The sequence below is a fragment of the Thalassophryne amazonica genome, chromosome 8 (genome assembly GCF_902500255.1).
Source record: "Thalassophryne amazonica chromosome 8, fThaAma1.1, whole genome shotgun sequence".
NCBI lineage: Eukaryota > Metazoa > Chordata > Actinopteri > Batrachoidiformes > Batrachoididae > Thalassophryne > Thalassophryne amazonica.
This window is the reverse complement of record NC_047110.1, coordinates 74,417,275-74,432,104: the sequence shown is the minus strand read 5'-3', so window position 1 is coordinate 74,432,104 and position 14,830 is coordinate 74,417,275. Positions and strand designations below refer to the sequence as shown.

At 42.3% G+C, this 14,830-nt stretch overlaps 1 protein-coding gene across 5 annotated transcripts in view; it reads left to right on the top strand.

Moving 5' to 3' along the window:
• The first annotated feature begins 750 nt into the window (after positions 1 to 750).
• The window catches only part of shank3a (SH3 and multiple ankyrin repeat domains 3a), a 624,660-nt gene continuing 610,580 nt past the window's right edge, over positions 751 to 14,830 (top strand). For all 5 annotated transcript variants that reach the window (XR_004562245.1, XM_034176660.1, XM_034176659.1 and 2 more), the window contains exon 1: positions 751 to 1,132. Coding sequence is in view for 4 of the 5 variants with exons in the window: in XM_034176660.1 (XP_034032551.1) it covers positions 848 to 1,132 (285 nt within the window). In the remaining variant the exon portion in view is untranslated. The remainder of the gene's footprint in view (positions 1,133 to 14,830) is intronic.

Here is a 14,830-nt window from a genome sequence, read left to right as displayed (position 1 = left end):
GCCATGCTTTAACCTCTGGTCTTTCCTGCAGACCTTTATTCTAATGCAGCACACTCAGTCCTCTGTACACATGGCCAGAATTTTAATAAATACTCATTCTATGTCCCTTGTTCTTGCTTTACGTTGGTGTATTTCTGTTGGGTTTAGACAAAAAACACAACTCTATATCTGAAGAAGTTGGACTACAAAATTCGCATCCATCCTTCACTGATGTGTGCATGCACACCAAAGGTTGTGCATGTTTACTTTGTGATGTGCATGCACAGATCAGTGCAACATGGCTGGTCTAGTCGCTGCAGACATCTGCATTTTTTGTCCAAACTCAACAGAAATATACCAATGCAAAGCAACGGCAAAGTATGGAAGTTTTCCGGTGGCTCGCCTACAGGGGACTGAGTAAATCTGTGGAATAAATCTGTGGCAAAGATTACAGGTTAAAGCATGGAGTTGGTAAAAGGAGGGGTTCGTGATTTTGACGATGCCAAGCGTGACTACAGAGGCAAAAATGACCAAATTTGTCACTGTTCAAATACTTTTGAGCCGGAGTGTATGTCACCTGGTTCTTGTCATTTTCTGTTTTAACTTCTCTTTTCTGTTTTTTCCCCATCACTCTAATATCCTCTCCTCCCCTCCAACATCCCTCCCTGTCTCTCCTTTTTTCTCGCCTCTCTCCTCTCCCAGGCGGGTGATGCGCACTTCAAGCCGTGTGTGTGTGTGTAGTGGCAGCGAGATCGAGATCCACCAGTGTGTGTGTGTGTGTGTGTGTGTGTGTGTGTGTGTAGAGCGTGTGGTAGAGAGAGAGAAAGAGAGAGCGAGAGAGAGGTAGACTGAGCCCCTAACACGGAGCATGCCTCTGCGTCCAGCAGCCGGCAAACATGAGCCACCCAGCCCTCCACGGCAGGACCAGCAGCAGCACACACACTCAAACACACACTCGGCAAACGGCAGCCAGGGGGGCAGCACTGACAGCGGCAGCTCCCGGGAAGAGGACAGCGGCTCTCCCGTTCCCGTTGGCGTTCTTCTGGCTTTCCGTCCCGGTGCAGAGCGCAGCCACAGTGCACGAGCACCCATGGAGGAACCGACAGGCAACACGGTGGTCATTCGCATTGGAATCCCAGACCTGCAGCAGACGGTAAGAGCTCACTCCTCTGCAGCCACTGTTCAGAGAAGAGGATTAAAGAACACCACACATCACTGCTCCTGCATCCTCCTGCATCCTTGTTTTTTTTTCTGCTGCGCAGAATGGGATCTTCTGGTTGTCTCTCCAGTTTTACCTCCTGGTTCTGTCTTTACATCCTTCTTGATCCCATCTATCACACACACGCACGCACACACGCACACACTTTATGCTTTTTGGCTGCAGTCGCTGGCTCTTTTGGGATCTCCCCTCCTCTCTCCTTTTCCACTGATGCCTCCTTAATAAATCTGCCTCTTCATTAACTGGGCTTCAGCTGACTTTGACAATTGGCCACTTAGGGTGAGGCAGGGGAGGGAGGGAGGGAGGGTGCAAGAGCAGAGGCGGCAGTGGGGCAGTGAGGTTGGAGGGGATGGATGGTGGGGTGGGGTGGTAAGGATGCTGTGCCAGACATTGTAAATCCGCTGGAATACCAAAGTGCAGAAAGAGGTTGTTATATTCGAGCTGTGAAACTTTCCCTCAGTTTCATTCTCGCTGTCATCGCTGTGTATCCAGGCAGAATAAGAGATGCGGTAGTCTGCTCTTGTGCTTCAAAAAACAAAAAAACAAAATCTTATCCCTGCCTTTCTGTTAGGAATAGCAGCGCAATATCATATTTTCATGTCCAATGCAATACCGATACTGGAACCTGTATCTGCTGATTCCATTTCGATACCTTTTCCATTTTCAAATGGACTCAGATGGTATACAGTATCCTGGACAAACCCTATGTGATGTCACCCATAGCCTTACTGAAGAAATGGTTTGAAGCTGTGTAGCAAGGTGGCTTAGTGGTTTGCACTGTTGCCTCACAGCAAGAAGGCTGAGGGACTGCTTCCCACCTGGGGCCTTTCTTTGTGGAGTTTGCATGTTCTCCCTGTGTTTGCATGGGTTCCCCTCAGATGCTCTGGCTTTCTCCTACATCCAAAGACACACAGGTAAAGTAAATTGCAAACTTTAAATTGACTGTAGGTGTGTGTGCAGGTGTGAATATGTTTGTCTGCGTATCGGCGGACCTGCGATAGACTGGTGTCCTGTCCAGGGTGTACCCGTCTGCTGCTGGGATAGACTCCAGCCCACTCATGACTCTTAAATCGAGCAAGCCGGTGTAGAAAATGGATGGATGGATGGTTTGAAGCTCAAATGGGGCGGTTTGAAATGTCGCCATCCAGGCAGCAAGCAACTTGACCTAACTCCTGGCCAACCCATTAATGGGTAAAGAGGAGTGAGACTGGTGTGTCTTGGGCCTAAATGAATGAAACCCAAACACCATCCCCCCACCCCAACCCAAAGTTGAAAACAAACTAAAGCTAACAGGCTAAGTTCAGGTGTCTTATTCATGCATTTTTTTTTTTTTTTTTTTTTGTGGGCTTGGCAGTGGTTTTCATCATAGTACCATTTGTGCGAAAATTAAAAATTATGACCAAAATATTGCCTCAAAAACTGTGGATTAACAGTGGAGATACCCTCACCAAGCGCTTGATACCTGCTAATTAGCACTAAAGGTGCAACAGAAATACAGATTTCTTAATGTCCGTTTGTAAAAGTAACCACACAAATGACATATTATCACAGATATTTGTAATAAAATGCTCAGAAAGGACAAATACACTCAAGCCAGCAGCACCTAGTGGCTACTGTTAGCCTTTCCTAGTGGGGTCCTGGACATGGCTCACCAGCACACAATAGCTGTCACTCAGAGTCACCACACCTACCTCTAATTATTCTTTTACTTTAGAGCTTCAAATTGCTTAAAATGATGAATTATGAATGAATGAATGAATGAATGAATGAGTTTATTTGGCACACAATTCAACAACAAAAACAAAAAACTCATAACAAAGCAACTTTACAAAAGTCCTGCGTGGCCGAAAGGGTGAGGGCAGAATACCCACCCCTTATACTAAAAAATAACAAACATATACACACAAACAAAATTTCAGAAATACATATCTACACAATCACACACACACACACACACACACACACACACACATATATATAGAGTCTGTTAGGCCAGACTGCAAACATGTTTATTTCTGCTGTAATGTTAGACATTGTAATACGAGTGTCTATTGGGGAGACTTGCTTTTGGAGGCAGCCTCATGTGGCCATTCAAGGAACTGCCTTGTTTGGACACTTCTGTGTTAGCTCCATTTTCTAGCACAGGAGGTTGAGGCTTGGATGAACTTTCACCTCAGAAAACATCAACCCACATTATGAAACAAATATTCGAATCCCTTAAAATGGAAATGTATAGCCCACAACATGACTCAGATTAGCCTTGGATGGTTTTTTTAATACTTTCCATGGAGCGATACTGATAAAAAATGATCAGCTCAGTGCGTCTCCAGAATGTATCCTGTCATGTATCTTCATCTGTGGCTTTGATCCTATTTAGGTCGAGATTCATTGTTAATTGTTTATCTCATTACAAAATGCAATTACAAGCATCTTTTTGTGGGCCGGGGCCTGTACTCACATCCTAATTAAGTGTTCATTTCTCATAATCCACTTTTGCAGTCAGATTCAGTAGCAGTTATCCTGTTAGGTTTGAGCCGGCGTTACGGTCACCACTATTTCGGTTCATTATTCCGGAAGTGTTCCTCTTGGGATGGCAGGATTTAAATTCTGTCCTTTATTTCTTTCTATAGTTTGAAGTAAAATGATTCCCTTTGTCATTATAAGTCAGGAGTTAAAAATAACAGAGAGGATGACTGAGATTTTACATATACTTGTATACGTGAGGAAGAAGTAACGTTTTCCTCCTCATCAGCTGTGTAGTGATACAAGTAGGATCACTTAGATGTATCTAACCTGGTGTGTTCCGAGAGTCTCTGCGCCTCTTGGCCTCACACACACAAACACACACATGAGAGCACTAATAGAGAGGTACCATGTACCATGTGACAGCTTTTATATAACATAGCATCAAGCTTTTTATTACAGATGTGCCTCTGCGTTAGTGCATCTTGTTTCATTCGGCGTTCTTCAGTCCTTTCATTTCCACTGGAGACGTCCCTGCTAATGGTACAGAAAAATTCAGATTAAAGTTTTGCAGCCTGTCACTGCATTTCTGTGCTGCAGTGTTCAGTCAGGGATGGCTTCCTTTCAGTGTCGCTTTGATTCTTTATTCTGTGACAGTGGCGACAAAGCCAGTGTGCTTTTGGCGGGACGTCGTGTCATCATGCGTGCATCTTTGTGTGTGTGTGTGTGTGTGTGTGTGTGTGTGTGTGTGTGTGTGTGTGTGTGTGTGTGTGTGTGTGTGTGTGTGTGTGTGTGTGTTTAAGCATATCCTTGTGAGCATGATACATCATTAACAACATATGTTAGACACTTTATATTTACTCCCAGAGGAGTAGATAAATTGATGAGAATTTGGAGTTGTTTGGTGCTTCATATTATTGAGAATAAAGAGAGAAATAACTTTAAATATATGCCAGACACTTGATGTGCCATCATCTCCGCTCTGGTGGTGGTGGTGAAGGATGATGCCATCATCTTTTATGGTTGTTTTGTGTATATTTACCTTGGCCAGGGAGGTAATGTTGGTGCTGTTTATCTGTTTGGTAGCAGGATTGCGCAAAAAAATACTAAACCAGTTTTCTTGGACCTTGGTAAAAGTATGGAGTTTGGCCAAGGAAGAAACTCTTAACTTGTGGATTGGATCCAGTTAAGGGGGCGAAGCCAGAATACTATCCCCAACATTCTTTGACAATGTAAAATTGTACATTTTTCAACATTTTAGTGAATTTTTCAAGAGGTAATGCACAGATCTTTGTTAAAATAAGACCTGTGTAGAGTGCTGATATCTAGCACATTATCTTGAAATATGTGTGAAATGTTGGTGGGGTATGTGCTCTCAGGACACTCTAGTTATTCTGTGTAGTGTGTTTGTTAGCATGATAACTCAAAAAGCAATAAATGGATTTCAATTAAATTTGGTGAGCATATAGTTAATGATCCAGGAAATATTGGATGCAGTTTTGGATGTGATCCAGAATATATTCTGGAATTGAGATGCAGAAGAGTTTCTCATAGCAATATTTAACCCCAAAAAATTGTGAGAGGATGTTGATGAAATTTAGAATAGAATCGAAACTTTGTCATTGCATATATATATATATATATATATACACACATACATACATACGATGAAACTTGTCTTCTGTATTTAACCCATCCTAATGACAGTCAGACACAATCCAACCACTAGGAGCAGTGGGCAGCCACAGTCCGGCACCCGGGGATCAACTCCAGATGTCGACGCTGCCTTGGTCAGGGGCACAGAAAGGAGCAGACCCTAATAAGCATGTTTTCGATTGCCCGGAGGAAACCCACGCAGACATGGGGAGAACATGCAAACTCCACACAGAAAGGATGGGAAGGATTTGTTGAGCAGATTGATAATGTCTTAGAAAATTAATGTTTTTTGTTATGAATTTGATCCAGAGCTTTTTTTGGATCCAGGATCCTGTGGTTTTAAGCATTCAGCGACATGGGGCCTTGGTGGAGGTATGCTCTTGAGTGCCTTCTACATTTCCATGATAATGAGGGTAAAGTGATGTTTTCTTTTGTGAATAATAAAATTTTTAACACATGGTAGACACTTTATACACCATCACCTACCCCCTGGAGGAATGGTGATTATATTCCATAAAATGCATATATGTAGATATTAATGAAGATCCAACCAGTGCGAAGCAGCGCACAGTGCAAAGCTAGTATCTTTGCTAGCTTCTGTTGATTTCATATCTAGCACACTTGTTCTCTTAATCATAACACCACTTGCACTCAGGTGGGCGTGCTGGTCTAAAAAGGAAGCGTGGTCAAGCACAAAGCTCATGCATTCATATTGTCTGTCATGTGTCTATATCTTAGACCAAGAACAATCTGGTCTAAACTCCGGTGCTGTGTATGTGATTGAAAAAGTGCAACATGCACCTTACATAAGTGGGTTCAGAATGCACATTCACTCTACTTGCCTATACATATATTCCAAGAACCCTTTTTTTTCTTACCAGAGTCACACTCTCTCTCATGCATGCAGAAACAAAACATGTAGTTTTCAGGAAACACATGACAAACAGTATATCAATATTAATATGCAGTCGTGTTCAAAGCTGTTGCACTTGTTTGCATATAGAGTGTCTGTGTTGTGAAGCTGCAAAGTGAAGTGTATTATATATTGTGCAACATACACAACAAATGTGAAGTGACAACAATAATTTAAGGAAATAAAGTCAAGTCAAGTGAAAAATACAAAATTTCACCTTTCTGCTCCATTGCTTCACCTCAGGGAGCTTTGGCGGCAGAAGTCTGCTCTGCATTTTGGAAGGATATTGCTATCTCATTAACCAATTAGAAATCCTTCCACTTGTGTTTGCTTTGTCAGCATCACAGCAGTGTGTGCCTGGGTGCACTGTGTGTATGACAGGAATGACAGGTGCCACTCTGATTTTACTGATATTATGTTTTGTCTACACTGCCATGTCTGTGAGCATGTTATATAGCCTGCAGCTTAGACAGCAATGTGTGTTCCAACATGCCCCAAGTGGTTTTACACCCTCTTGTTTTTGTGGCTGCTGTCCAGTGCTTTATGTAAATGCAAAGACTCGATACCAATGCATGGTGGACACTTCATACTTCCATTATATTGGTACCCGTGTGGCGCAGATGAGCTGTTTACATTGTATTGTAGTTTCGCGCATATATTGGGATATGCAGAAAGGGAAAGTGATTCTTGTGAACATAAGTTAATATCAATACATGCTAGACACTTGATACACATACAGTTCAACCGGATAGTATTCACAGCGCTTCACTTTTTCCACATATGTTATTGTTACTGCCTTATTTCAAAATGGAGTAAATACATTTCCTCAAAATTCTACAAACAATACCCCATATTGACAATGTGAAAAAAGCTTTTTTTAGATGTTTGCAAATGTATTAAAAATAATAAGAAGAATAAAATAAACAACAACAACAAAAAACTAAGAAATCACTCGCACATAAATATTCACAGCCTTTGCCATGAAGCTCAAAACTGCACTCAGGTGCATCCTGTAGCCACTGATCATCCTTGAGATGTTTCTACAGCTTAGTTGGAGTCCACCTTGGGTAAATTCAGTTGATTGGACATGATTTGGAAAGACACACACCTGTCTACATATAAGGGTCCCACAGTTGACAGTGCATGTCAGAGCACATTTCTGCTGCTTGGAAGGTCCCAATGAGCACAGTGGCCTTCATCATCTGTTAATGCAGCTCCTGACTTCAGCAGGTGATTTCACTGATTAACATCCCTTTGAGCAGGTGGGATGAGTTCATCAGTGAAATCACCTGCTGGAGTCAGTGGCTGCAAAGAAAACCTGCACCCTCTCGACCCTTTCTGGAATAGTTTGGACATCACTGGCTTAGTCAGAGCTCCAGCATCGATCTGTGGTGAGAGAAGGACCTTCCAGAAGGACAACCATCTCTGCAGCAATCCACCAATCACGCCTGTATGGTAGCGTGGCCAGACAGAAGCCATTCCTTAGTGAAAGGCACAACGTAGCCCACCTGGAGTTTGCCAAAAAGCACCTGAAGGACCCTTTGTCTGATCAGACCAGAGCATTTTGTTTCTCATGGACTAAAATTGAACTCTTTTTGCGTGAATGCCAGTTGTCATGTTTGGAGGAATCCAGGCACTATCCCTACAGTGAAGCATGGTGGTGGGGATGTTTTTCAGCACCAGGAACTGGGAGACTAGTCAGGATTGAGGGTAAGATGAATGCAGCAATGTACAGAGACATCCTGGATGAAAACCTGCTCCAGAGTGCTCTTGACCTCATACTGGGGTGACAGTTCATTTTTCAGCAGGACAATGACCCTAAGTACACAGCCAAGATATCAAAGGAGTGGCTTCAGGACAACTCTGTGAATGTCCTTGAGTAGCTCAGTCAGAGCCCAGACCTGAATCTGATTGAACATCTCTGGAGAGATCTTAAAATTGCTGTGCACCAACACACTCCACATTCAACCTGATGGAGCTTGAGAGGTGCTGCAAAGAGGAATGGACAAAACTGCCCAAAGATAGGTGCACCAAGCTTGTGGCATCATATTCAAGAAGACTTGAGGCTGTAATTGCTGCCAAAGGTGCATCAACAAAGTATTGATCAAAAGGTTTGAATACTTATGTACATGTGATTTCTTAGTTTTTTTTTAAATAAATTATAAAAAATAAACAAACCTTTTTCATGTTGTGAGTAGTGATTTTGAGGGGGAAAAATGAATTTACTACATTTTGGAATAAGGCTGTAACATAACAAAATGTGAATATTTTCCGGACGCACTGTACTATAGAAACCCAATAACAGAGTAGGTACTAGCACTATTGTGTCATTTGTTGCATGTATTTGGATATTAATGAAGAAAGTGGGTTTGTGTTGTGAACATGATAAATGAGTATCATTACATACTTACTCTATAGATTCCTCTGTGGAGTAGATGAGCTGCTAGCATTTTCCGTAGGGTCATGCACATATTTCATTTTCATGAAGGTACTTTTTTGTAAATATGAAAAATCAACATGAATACATAGTGGAAACTTGATACTTACACTATTGTACCCCTGTGGAGTAGGTTTTACTACTGTTTCGTGCATATTTTTGCATATTAATAAGGATGCTATGATCTCCTCCCCACAGGATTTGATTGCTCATGCTTTAACGACAGACCTTTTATCCATAGTGTGTGTATATTATGGTGAAACAAATATAATGTGGAAAAATGCCTTAAATGGTGCAGCTATGCCACTTTGTGCACACCTGATCCTGCCAAATATGAAACTAAGCAGTCAGCCCTGATTTGTACACGAGGGGCAATGCATTTCTGCACATAGAACTGGGTTTTCACCATTAAAAGATAGCTAGTGTAAAAAAAAAAACAACAAAAAAAATGCTGTAGATCTTTACCTGATTCACTGTGGTGACCACAAGGAACAGGGAGCAGTCAAAAGCAAAATATATAATGCAATGCTAAAATACCCTCGACCGTATTAGCATTGTGTTCTTTATAATTTGCAGTTGTTTAATGAATTATTAAGCTCTTATTGTCTTACATGCAGTTTGTACATGTTCAAATCAAATCATATTTTGTGCACATTAAAGAATAGATCACCCTCTGTGCATTTGCAGTTATTAATGATACAGATTTTTCACTCCATTGGAAGTTAGCTTTGAGTTAGCGAAAGTTAGCATGCAAGCTAACATCCACAAAATGTCTTGTAAATGACTCCAGAGGTGTTATCACGTTACAAAAACAACGTTTTTAGTTTTAGACATGTTTATTATACATATTACATAATATACCAGAAATGAAGCTGTTAGCAAGTAGCTACACCAGGAAGAGACATCACCATGCTAACCTTAGCAAAATGTCTTGGAAATAAGTTCAGAGGTGTTATTAGGTTCCAAAAACAGCGTTTTCAGTTTGAGAAGTGTTTAATTTCTCGCTAGGTTTTACACAAAACAAAGTGTTCTTTAAGAGACCAGCGACTGACCTCACGGTGCAGCTCTACTCTGATTGGCTGTCAACCGTGTCACTCAAAAACAAAATGGATCAGATTGAAACAGAATGTGACATTTTAACCTCTTAAAATACATTAAGGTTAGCCATCTTTGAACTTGTCCAAGATCTGTGTTCCAAGAATGTTCCCTGTGATCTGGCAGTAATAGAACAGGACTTATGCTGAGCACAGACAGATGGACAGATGGACAGACGGGGGACAAACGGAGAGACGAGAAGCCTTTGCAATACCTGATGGTCATATTTGATGGCCTTGAGTAATAAAAATGTGTTAAACAGAGAAGCGACTTGCAAATCCGTCAGTTTTATCAACGTAGCTAAAACTTGGCAGGACATTCAGCACTTGAAGTTGTTGTTCAGGTTGGTTTTTGTTCAGCTCATTGTTGTTGGCTTCACAGTGATATGACCTATTGTATTTTAATGAAACCCTGCATACTGCGTATAAAAACTGAAAATGAGAGGCAGTTTGGAACAGAGAATTCCCCAAAGGCACTGCAGAATCACCTTCTGAACAAAACTGTATTTTCTTAAACACAACCTGTGCACACTCACAAGCACAAAGTCTGCAGATCCAAGATGTAGTCAAGCATGCGCTTACACACATGTACACGAACATGCATGCATGCCCAAAGTCCTAATCCTGTTACTAAGGGACTTCCCTTAATGTGCTTATGCAATGTGAAGATGATGAAGAAATTGCATTTAGTTTAATATATGGACAAACTGACAGGAAGACTTAAAGCATGTTACGGTGATAGATGGAAAGACAAACAGTGACAGACCCTGAGAGTCTGAGAGAAAACAAAGAGGCAGATGACAGATGGCCAGTCTCTGACAGTTTGAGTCTTTTGTGGAGCAGTCGAAAGTGTCTTGTGTGTACTCGGAGCAAGCAGAAGATTAAACTAGAATAGTGTGCATGAAGTAGGATTACTCATCTCCTGCTGTGTTTCAATACCAGGATCACGAGAAAGAAGTATCATGCAAAGATCATACCAGGCAACACTTCTACTTTTCAGCAGGAGAACAAGCGGCTCAGGGTGACAATCAAGTTGTCATCTCAAATGGGTTAAAAGTCACAGTTCTCTTTTCCTATCTTTTCCATGTGTGTGTGTGTGTGTGTGTGTGTGTGTGTGTGTGTGTGTGTGTGTGTGTGTGTGTGTATATATATATATATATATATATATATATATATATATATACGTGGGCTGTCAATAAAGTAACGGTCCTTTTTATTTTTTTCAAAAACTATATGGATTTCATTCATATGTTTTTACGTCAGACATGCTTGAACCCTCGTGCGCATGCGTGAGTTTTTCCACGCCTGTCGGTGACGTCATTCGCCTGTGAGCACGCCTTGTGGGAGGAGTCATCCAGCCCCTCGTCGGAATTCCTTTGTCTGAGAAGTTGCTGAGAGACTGGCGCTTTGTTTGATCAAAAGTTTTTCTAAACCTGTGAGACACATCGAAGTGGACACGGTTCGAAAAATTAAGCTGGTTTTCAGTGAAAATTTTAACGGCTGATGAGAGATTTTGAGGTGATTCTGTCGCTTTAAGGACTTCCCACGGTGCGAGACGTCGCGCTGCGCTCTCAGCCGCTGTCGTCAGCCTGTTCAAGCTGAAAACCTCCACATTTCAGGTTCTATTGGTCCAGGACGTCGTGAGAGAACAGAGAAGTTTCAGAAGAAGTCGGTTTCAGCATTTTATCCGGATATTCCACTGTTAAAGGAGATTTTTTTAATGAAAGACGTGCGGACGGGTCCGCGCGTCGGGACGCAGCCGCCGCGACGCTCCGCCACAGGAAAAACACCTCTGTTGGAAGCCTTAAGGACAAGTTGGAACATGTCCTGCCTGTTAAACAATTTCTCATATACTCACTCCACTGAAAGCCATCAAAAGCTGCCTGGATTTTACAAATGGTTATCAACATGGAGGTGTTTTTCCTGTGCCGCCGCACTGCGTCGGCTGTGTCCCGACGCGCGGACCCGTCCGCACGTCTTTCATTAAAAAAATCTCCTTTAACAGTGGAATATCCGGATAAAATGCTGAAACCGACTTCTTCTGAAACTTCTCTGTTCTCTCACGACGTCCTGGATCAATAGAGCCTGAAATGTGGAGGTTTTCAGCTTGAACAGGCTGACGACGGCGGCTGAGAGCGCTGAGCGACGTCTCGCACCGTGGGAAGTCCTTAAAGCGACAGAATCACCTCAAAATCTCTCATCAGCCGTTAAAATTTTCACTGAAAACCAGCTTAATTTTTCGAACCGTGTCCACTTCGATGTGTCTCACAGGTTTAGAAAAAATTCTGATCAAACAACGCGCCAGTCTCTCAGCAACTTTTCAGACAAAGGAATTCCGACGAGGGGCTGGACGACTCCTCCCACAAGGAGTGCTCACAGGCGAATGACGTCACCGACAGGCATGGAAAAACTCACGCATGCGCACGAGGGTTCAAGCATGTCTGACGTAAAAACATATGAATGAAATCCATATAGTTTTTGAAAAAAATAAAAAGGACCGTTACTTTATTGACAGCCCTCGTATATATATATATATATGTATGTATATGTATGTACATATATACTCAACAAAAATATAAACGCAACACTTTTGGTTTTGCTCCCATTTTGTATGAGATGAACTCAAAGATCTAAAACTTTTTCCACATACACAATATCACCATTTCCCTCAAATATTGTTCACAAACCAGTCTAAATCTGTGATAGTGAGCACTTCTCCTTTGCTGAGATAATCCATCCCACCTCACAGGTGTGCCATATCAAGATGCTGATTAGACACCATGATTAGTGCACAGGTGTACCTTAGACTGCCCACAATAAAAGGCCACTCTGAAAGGTGCAGTTTTATCACACAGCACAATGCCACAGATGTCGCAAGATTTGAGGGAGCGTGCAATTGGCATGCTGACAGCAGGAATGTCAACCAGAGCTGTTGCTCGTGTATTGAATGTTCATTTCTCTACCATAAGCCGTCTCCAAAGGCGTTTCAGAGAATTTGGCAGTACATCCAACCAGCCTCACAACCGCAGACCACGTGTAACCACACCAGCCCAGGACCTCCACATGCAGCATGTTCACCTCCAAGATCGTCTGAGACCAGCCACTCAGACAGCTGCTGAAACAATCGGTTTGCATAACCAAAGAATTTCTGCACAAACTGTCAGAAACCGTCTCAGAAACCATCTCAGGGAAGCTCATCTGCATGCTCGTCGTCCTCATCGGGGTCTCGACCTGACTCCAGTTCGTCGACTTGAGTGGGCAAATGCTCACATTCGCTGGCGTTTGGCACGTTGGAGAGGTGTTCGCTTCAAGGATGATGCAAAGGAGATGTGTTGCACTACATGAGGCAAATGGTGGTCACACCAGATACTGACTGGTATCCCCCCCAATGAAACAAAACTGCACCTTTCAGAGTGGCCTTTTATTGTGGCCTTTTATATATTTTTGTTGAGTGTATGTATATGTATGTATTTGTGTGTGTGTGTGTGTGTGTATGTATGTAATCCTGCTAAAGTATATTTAAGGCATTGCTTTATGTTTCCTTGCAAATTTGCACATACTCGTACGTATGCAGTTGTAAAACCTCTTGGAAATTTTAGAAATGGTCAAACGTAGTCTAAGCGTATCGTTTTATTTTACAGAAATGGACGAAACAAGATGATGCAGGTTATCCTCACAAAGTGTTCATAAAAAAACTTACAGAAAGGAATGCACAAATATTCCCACACAACCAATGTAATTGTCATGACTGAAAAAAATATGGATCTTGTGACTGATAAAAGGCAGGCATTCCTGTTGTTATTATTGTTATTGTAACCTTAATCATAACCCTTGTTTCTGAACACAACATGCAAAACACACTTTGTTCATGCATGTGGGACTTCATAGGATTATGCATGAAATATCCTGGTTAACCTTTCTGATTTATTACACAAATTGCTTCATAAGAATCCATTGGATGATGGCCAGGATGAGAACTGGAACTTGGACACATCCTAATTTAACCTCTGCATTGTGTTTGACCCCTCAGGGCATGAACTCATAATCTCCTGGATGAGAGGCAGGCACTTTAACCATGAGGCTAAAACCCATGAGCTGTAGTGTCTGTCACTGGAGTGTCTTTTGGCGTTGGGGAGTGAGGTCTACTGACAACATATGCACAGACTCCACTCCAGCTTGCCTCCACCAACTGATTACCTGTTTGACTTCATCTTCTTTCAGCTGCTCCCGTTAGGGGTCTCCACAGCAGATCAGTCATTTCCATCTTACCCTGTCCTTTGAATATTCCTCTGTCACACCAACCACCTGCATGTCCTCCATCAGCACATCCATAAACCTCGTCTTTGGCCTCCCTCTTCTCCTCCTGCCTGGTGGCTCCATCCTCAGCATGCTTCTCCCTATATACCCTGGGTCCCTCCTCTGCAAATGTCCAAACCTTATCAATGTCGCCTCTCTGACTTTGTCTCCAAACCGTCCCACCTGAGCTGTTCCTCTGAAATGCTCATTACTAATCCTGTCCATCCTCATCACTCCCAAAGAGAATCTCAACATTTTCAGCTCTGCCACCTCCAGCTCTGCCTCCTGTCTTTTTGTTAGTACCACCGTCTCTAAGCCGTACAACATAGCTGGTCTCACTACTGTCTTGTAAACTTTCCCCTTCACGCTTGCTGATATTCTTTGGTCACAAATTACTCCTGCCACCTTTCTCCACCCTGCCTGCACTCTCTTCTTCACCTCTACCACATTCTCCATTCCTCTGGACAATAGATCCCAAGTATTTAAACTCATCTACTTTCACCACCTCTACTCCTTGTAACTGCACTATTCCACTGGGCTCCCTCTCATTCACACACATGTACTCAGTCTTGTTCTTGCTGACTTTCATTCCCCTGCTCTCCAGAGCATAGCTCTACATTTTCAGGCTAGACTCAACATGCTGTATACTCACACTACAGATCACAAAGTCATCTGCAAACATCACAGTCCACGGACACTCCTGTCTGAACCTGTTACACTGAAACGTAATAAGCAACTGTTTTGATTATTTTGATTTTTTTTATTGTTTTTTT